Source organism: Hypomesus transpacificus, chromosome 19 (genome assembly GCF_021917145.1).
Source record: "Hypomesus transpacificus isolate Combined female chromosome 19, fHypTra1, whole genome shotgun sequence".
Classification (NCBI taxonomy): Eukaryota; Metazoa; Chordata; class Actinopteri; order Osmeriformes; family Osmeridae; genus Hypomesus; species Hypomesus transpacificus.
Window position 1 is genome coordinate 4603561 of NC_061078.1, and position 7450 is coordinate 4611010.

The window sequence follows — 7450 nt, forward strand, 5'->3', positions numbered from 1 at the left end:
TTACTGCCTGGACAGTCGTTAATATAATCAGAGTCCGAGGAAGACAGGAGGACTATCCTCTGGGTAAGAGCCATTGGGGGAGTGTGCATAAGTATTACAGTGCATGAGTAATGTCTGGAGCCCTTAGAACTTATTTTCAGAGCTGATTTTGCAGACGAGAGGAACAACACAGAAAGATCAAAGGAATCCTTGTACAGTTCAAGTGGGGATGGAATCCGGCTGTCAACCCGCAGAGCGAATTTCTCTCACCAGAGAATAAATGGTTTGTATCTCAGATGCAATTTTGAGTTCTTGCCCTTGATAAACTATGTGACCTCTGAGCCGGTCTATATGCTGAATGCAAGTTAATGGGTGAGGATGAAAGCAGAGTGAACAGAGCAGGAATTTGAATAATCTGTTATCTGATGTGGTGTAGACCTACCACACAGCTGTCTGACAGGTTGCTAACAAAGATATCCTCCTGGTCCCTGAGCTGTCTGGCACCTTGCTGAACTTGGGATTGTGAGTGGAAGTTGGCAGGGCTAATGTTGCTATGGTAACCGGGGTTGTCAAGGGAAAGTCTGGGAAACTGTCCTAAATAGTACGCAAGGAGAATGACTGACAGATCCACCAATAAAGCATAGAGAGGAATGTGAGGGTATGCAGTGGCATTGTTCTAGAAACATTTCAGGAACGTGTCCTCAACCAAACACCTTCTTTATGTTCCAAACATTCTCAAGCTCTAAACTCTTTCTCTCTCTCTTACATCAAAGGGGTCGTTTGTGTAGAAGAGCAGAAGCTAAGACTTTGTTTCTTTTATGTCCTTTAACAATCTTGGACAGTGTATCCTGTAATAGAGGAGGGAGCATGAGCTTTCATTAGATCATACAGAAGATCATTCACTTAGAATTAATTAAACAGTAGTGAACTGGAAGATAATGTGTTCTGTTTGTTTGTTTTTTAACCTTTGAATAAATACCAATAAAGCTCTCCCATTACCTTAGTGGCAAAGCATCAATTACAGGTTGACTCTGTTCAGAATGAAACTAAAAACCTCTTGTCACTGAGCCAAAAAATAAGACTAAAAGTCTCAAGTTACAGTATGTTTGAAGAAAAGTATTGTTGCCAGGCAACTGGATTGCATAGTTCATCACTAGTGGCTGGGGTCTCTGAGTTCCTCTCAATTTGCTCTTGCAGGAGATAGTAATCAACAGCTATTTGGTGCCAAAACAATACATTATTATGTTCTGGGAGTTCAGTACAAAATTCCAAAATGGGGTGAAATATGACTCTACCCAGGAAAAAGGTGCTACAAGTTAGGTCTCATTGAAACGCTTAGATTTCACCAGCTACAAATATTTTGCAACATACTAGTAAAACATTTTCATGATTCTCATTTCACATGATGTAAAAGAGAATTAATATATAAATTAAAGGAAACATTTAGTGTTAACTCGCATATTACCACATATATTTGGATCACATTTTAGCGTTGACAGTCCCATTTCTCTAATGGAGCTTAAACATACAGCAAGAAGTTTGATGAGCGAGAAACTGTTTTGTACTGAGGGATGGTGAATCAGATGATGTTTGCCAGATGTTATTTTTTGCCTGCTGTTTGTTTTTCCTCTGTAAATGAATGCTACTTATCTGCTTGTGATGTCTAGGGATTTGTGGTAGATGGAAAACCCAGAAGATCTTTGGCCCTGTGTTCCAGAAATAAATATAGCATTGGTTGCTGGGAGGCTGGCATTGCCATGGTGAAACTAGGAACTCAGCGCCATCTAGTGATCTGAGGAGGAAAATAACTCCAAACAGATTGTGAAGAGGCAAGGTAATAGACCCCATGGTCAATCACTGAAGGGCATTAACATTTATTTTGTGTAATGATTTCTCTTTCAAAACCCTCAGCCCCTTCAATGGACAAGGATAGTGTAAGATGTCATACCATCTCATCCATGAAAAACCATTTTTCCCCTTATAATAGTAAACTCAACATTTAGGTAGAATACCGTCTGACGGCAACACACAAACAGTCAAGACGTAGACAGACAATAACAATACAGACAAAGATAGTGCTTTCAATCTTCTGTGTAGAGGGGACAATCATTGCTGTGGCTTAACAACGGTGCGTTTACAGTGACCTCATCACAAACATCCCCTATCAGCAGGGTTCAGTTGGAGAGCATCGTGGAGGTGAGGGATGTGGTGGAGTGGGGAGTTTACATTTTCTTTAGAAGTTTTTCTTGAGGAAGTTAATGAGCCCGTTGGTTGAGGAGTCGTGCGACTTCACCTCAGTCTTGTCTTGCAGTTCGGGCTCGATCTGCTTCGCCAGCTGTTTGCCCAGCTCCACTCTGAGGTGAGATCAGAGAGAGAGAGAGAGAGAGAGAGAGAGAGAGAGAGAGGGGGGGGGGGGGGGAGGGGGAGGGGGAGGGGGAGGGGGAGAGGGAGAGGGAGAGGGAGAGGGAGAGGGAGAGGGAGAGGGAGAGGGAGAGGGAGAGGGAGAGGGAGAGGGAGAGGGAGAGGGAGAGGGAGAGGGAGAGGGAGAGGGAGAGCTCAGAAGGAGGACCAGAGGGGGGAAGGAATTCCAATGCTGAATATTTGATCAATTGGATAGACTATTCTATAACACTCACCCCCACTGGTCAAAACTGTTGATCTCCCACATAGTGCCCTGGACGAAGATCTTGTGTTCGTACATGGCTGAGGTAAATACAAAAGGCATGAAAAATCATTAGAAAGGTTTCCACATCAAGACATATTGAAAATCCATCCCAACAAACCATCCATATTAAGGTCTTACCAATAAGTGCCCCCAGTGTGTATGGATTAAGTTTCTTGAAGATAATTGAATTGGTTGGCCTGTTTCCTTGGAATACCTTAAAATCAAATTCATAATAAAAAATGCTTAAATCCCTGATTTAAAATCAAAGTGTTCACTTGGCCAACATTATAATGAAAATTGAATTAAATTATAAAAGCAATTAGTCATAACAAATTATAAATATCAACCAGTTTGATTCCTTAATAAGAACTATTCATTATTCCATAAGTGCACACAACGCTGGTGTCACACTGACTTTGTGTGGCAGCAGCTTGTCCAGGGCCTCTCCCGTCAGGCCAGCAGCTTCCAGCTCCTTCTTAGCCTCCTCTGTGCTCTTCCCCTTCATCAGAGCCTCAGTCTGAGCCAGGAAGTTAGCCAGCAGAATCTACAAACCCACACCAGACAGGTTCAGTGTTGAACGTGTGTCTCGGTGGAAAGCACTGCATTCAGTGACGCTTGCTTATTAAATACTGGTATAAGCCTAATAGAGAATTAAACCAAATATTCTGATCTGGAATGTCCTGTTCCCCCGGAGGTACCTTGTGGTGAAGATTGTCTCTGATGGGGTGCTGTGATTGGGCAGGGATGAGAAAGTCAGCTGGCACCATGCGAGTACCTGTCAAGGACACAATTACATTGTTCTCAGTTTCAGTGGGTTATTAATAAACTGAAGTTACGTATATTGATTACCCAGTGATTAGACAGCACCTTGGTGGATAAGCTGGTAGAAAGCATGCTGCCCATTGGTTCCTGGCTCTCCCCAGACTATGGGCCCAGTGTGGTAGTCCACTCGTGCACCATCTTTTGTAATGTACTTTCCATTGGACTCCATGTCACCCTGCAGAACCACAGCTTTATTTAGCGCTCCTTGGTACTTCCCATTCTATGACATATCTTTGCAGTTTCTGGTCAGTTTTATACATCTGATTATATCTGTCCTTGTCAATATGTAGGTTCAGAGCAAGTCACAGATGTGTAGTTTTAATTTAAATGCACTTGAACAGTCAAAGTTAACCAAGAGATGCGGTGAGCAGACAGGGCCGTGCCTGTTGGAAGTAGGCGGTGAAGCGATGCATGTACTGGTCGTAGGGCAGCATGACGTGAGTCTCGGCATGGAAGAAGTTGATATACCAGATGCCCAGTAGAGCAAGGAGAACGGGGGCGTTTTTGTCCAGAGGGGCTGTGCGGAAATGGTTGTCCTATGGGAAAGGAGACAGGGGTCAATGCTTATTTAGTGGATCCAGATGGCGAAATATATCAAGGCTAATGGCTAGTTTCAGAGCTCTTTCATACAAAGTCAGCATGATTTTTGGTTTACATACCATCCAGTGAGCCCCAGAAAGAAGCTTCTCAAAGTTATCAAAGCCTAAAGGTATAAAACAGGAGGGATGTCGTGAGTAATGATTCAAAACCCAGTCTATGTTTATTAAAATCAAAAGAATGATGCAGCGTCATGGAATGGCAAAGTAATTCAATGCTGTTTAAATGTGTCACATACCTATGTGCAGGGCAATGGCCATCCCAATAGCAGACCACAAGGAGAAACGTCCACCGACCCACTAGAACACATAACAACATTAATCCCTGTCTACCACCCCCCCCCCCCCCCAAAGAAAAGTAAACTTGCTCATCTATCAACAAATATATATGGGGGTGATGATGTTACTGACTAACTAACATACCTTAACTCAACTATTCGCATTGGGAAATATATTTACGTTTTTCCTTCATTATGTCCTCATGTGAATGACCTTATGTGCTGCAGCCCATACTGTAACTTGTGTGCAGTCGTGTATCCCCTATCATAAAGGGCATGTTGGAGCTGTCCAGCCTCCAAATACCAATAATGTAACTAAATGTGGCACTCTGACCTTTGATGCCACCCAGCCTTTAGCGTAACCTCTGCAAGAGAAGGTCACCACCAATAATAATCATCCTCTTCAGGGCTGAGCTACATGAAGGCTGGCTTCTGATTACTCAACAGCTGCCGGTTCAGTGCAGGCACCTACTTCACAGGTCAAAAGGGTAGTCTATTTTTAACCCTTTCCTAAGTCACTAAGAAAAGGCCCTGGCTGTGGGGAAAAGAAGAGTGGAGCAGGAAGTTTGTATGGTTGAATAACAAATACTCACGTCCCAGAACTCAAACATGTTCTCTGTGTCAATGCCAAAGTCCTTGACTTTGGGCTAAGAAAGAGCAACAAAGAATAGATACAATGAATGGATCTAACTACAAATGCATTCATACATGTACAACTATGTTATGCAATAGGTGGGAACTTACAGCATTCGTGGAGAGAGCCACAAAGTGTTTGGCAACTGCAGATTTCTGTTCGGGAAGGAGAACAAGGAGACAGTGTAGGAGACAGCGTTTTGAATGTCAAATAAACATGTAGACATGCACACATTTAAATTTCCTTATGATACCTACATCTTTTGCTGCATTGAGGAACCATTCTTTAGCAGACTCAGCATTGGTGATTGTCTCTTGGGTAGTGAATGTCTGAAGAGGGTTGTACATGTTATAATGCTGCAAATAGATGCTGCAATGGCTAAACATAGTTTTGCTTTGTCATCATCCTAAGCTCAACAGTTTACTTCCTTATTGTTTAGAGATAATCTTTTTCTTTTTTTTCTGTGGAACATCTTGAAATAAAATACTGTATTTGTTTCAAGGCTTTGTTCAGAAAAGTGAGAACAGGTAGGTCTCTTAACTACAACTGAGTTGGAAAAACAACCAAAACAGGCACCTTAGAGGCCACAATGAAGAGGGTGGACTCAGCATTGAGCTGAGCTAGGGTCTTGGTAATGTGTGTGCCGTCGATGTTGGAAACAAACCACACACGGGGTCCATCCTTAGAGTAAGGCTTGAGAGCCTCTGTGACCATCAGAGGACCCTGAACAATTAACAGAAAACACACAATTATGTTTCGTCTGAAACTTTTAACAAAGTAGGCTATCACATTAAATGATGTGCTCACCAGGTCTGATCCACCAATTCCAACATTGACCACATCTGTGATGGCCTTTCCTGTGTAGCCCTTCCACTCACCACTACGAACTTTCTGCGAAATATGTAAAAGAGCAGGGACAGTTAGGTAAACCACTTATATGTCCACCAACATGAGTTCAGTCAAAGAGAAACACAAGACTCACATGACAGAAGCCCTTCATCTTCTCAAGAACCTTGTTGACTTCAGGCATCACATCCTTCCCTTCAACATTGATGGGAGTGTTGGAGCGATTCCTTAGAGCCACGTGGAGCACCGCACGGCCCTAAACATGCAGGAGGACACAGGCCATCGTGTAAGAGGTGAGGAGATCCTCTTGTGGCTTGGCTTAAAAGTATTGCTTTAAATGTTTTTTTGTGAAGTTGCATCATTTCCCCCTAAACGGTACACTACAAAGCAGGTGAAACTGTACCTCTGTGAAGTTGATCTTCTCTCCAGAGAACATCTTCTCCCTGGCAGCATCCACTCCTCTTGACTTTGCCTAAAAAAGGAGAGACATCAAGCTGTGGGCACACTTTCTTCTACAAAGTGATAAGGGAAAATGTGTCTGAAGCTGATAAGATAAATATAATCCAACTAAATGGTTTATAGATCAACATTCAAATGCTGTTCAATTGCCTTTTCTCGAGTAAAGTAAGATAAATATTTAAAATAATCTACCAGTTCAACCAGCATCTTTAGGACATCTTCAGTGAGGAGATTCTTGGAGAAATCTAGAAGAATCTCTCCATCGTCGGTTTTTAGTGTTGTGCTGTTACAAAATAAAAAAATTGATACAAGATTCTGTATTTAAAAGTTCAGAAGTAATGTTTATTGACATGGAGAACAGCAGCAGCTGTGCATTCTCCCACGTTATTACAAATAAATATTGAATGAAAGAATAGCTGAATGTTCATTATGTTTTTGATCTTGTATACATCATGATCATGATGTATAAATCATGATCATATCATTAAAACAATAATACTAATAATATTTTGAGTGAGGAAAAGAGTTTCTACCTGAGTTTGTTGAATCTTTCCTTGTCAGCTTCAAACATTTGCCTCATGTTGAGGCTCAAGGCATGGGCTTTGTACCATTCCTTCAGTTTCTGGAAGTTGGGGTCACTTGTGAGTCCCATAGTGTTGAGTGGGGCTTAATGTGGTCCTTGCTGCTCACCTATCCTGGCTGAGTGGGACTGACTGGGTAGAGGGGAAGGCTTTTGAAGGGCAACAGATTGCCCCTCCTCCAGTGAAACTATTCAGGGATCATGTGTACACCACATACTGCAGGCTAGCAGCAACTATGCAGGATATTTTGATACAGTGACATTACACTGTCGTATTAGTTGAACGTAAGCATGCTTAGTTCAATTGTGTTAATATTTCGCAAAATGACTACATTGCAAAAGCACTGTTTAGTTTCATTTGATAAAGAAACTGTATACAAATAAGAACATGCAAGACACACTGCTGCATGATGCTGCAGGGCTGTCTACTGTAGAAGAGTATAATTGGTTACGGAATTCATCATTGTATTTTTATGTAAATCATATTATAGTATGCATAAAACATATGTACCAGTGGCTCTGTCTCTAACCAGTGTTTGAAGTACATTTGATAACAATTCGGTTTCAGGAGACCACTAGAGGGCGAATTAC

General features: G+C 42.0%; 1 protein-coding gene across 1 annotated transcript; it reads right to left on the bottom strand.

Annotated features, from left to right (window-relative positions):
- Window positions 1-1814: 1814 nt before the first annotated feature.
- Window positions 1815-6990, bottom strand: gpib (glucose-6-phosphate isomerase b). The gene is made up of 18 exons (XM_047041396.1): window positions 6813-6990; window positions 6472-6562; window positions 6224-6292; window positions 5957-6076; window positions 5782-5865; window positions 5551-5697; window positions 5232-5303; window positions 5085-5129; window positions 4934-4987; window positions 4302-4362; window positions 4126-4169; window positions 3850-4002; window positions 3512-3641; window positions 3343-3419; window positions 3060-3188; window positions 2783-2858; window positions 2616-2682; window positions 1815-2333 (listed from the first exon to the last, which is right to left on the bottom strand). Exons 1-18 carry the CDS (start codon window positions 6929-6931, stop codon window positions 2213-2215), a joined length of 1659 nt encoding a protein of 552 aa, XP_046897352.1. The 5' UTR covers window positions 6932-6990; the 3' UTR covers window positions 1815-2212.
- Window positions 6991-7450: the final 460 nt, after the last annotated feature.

What these genes read in the sequence shown, in the direction of transcription:
- gpib (XM_047041396.1), bottom strand. Translation starts at nt 6,931, where the DNA reads ATGGGACTCACAAGTGACCCCAACTTCCAGAAACTGAAGGAATGGTAC. An exon ending in TTTCTGGGGCTCACTGGATG is followed by an intron (nt 4,003 to 4,125) that starts GTATGTAAACCA and finishes CCTTTCCCATAG; the next exon opens with GACAACCATTTCCGCACAGC. An exon ending in CACACTGGGGGCACTTATTG is followed by an intron (nt 2,683 to 2,782) that starts GTAAGACCTTAA and finishes TATTTACCTCAG; the next exon opens with CCATGTACGAACACAAGATC.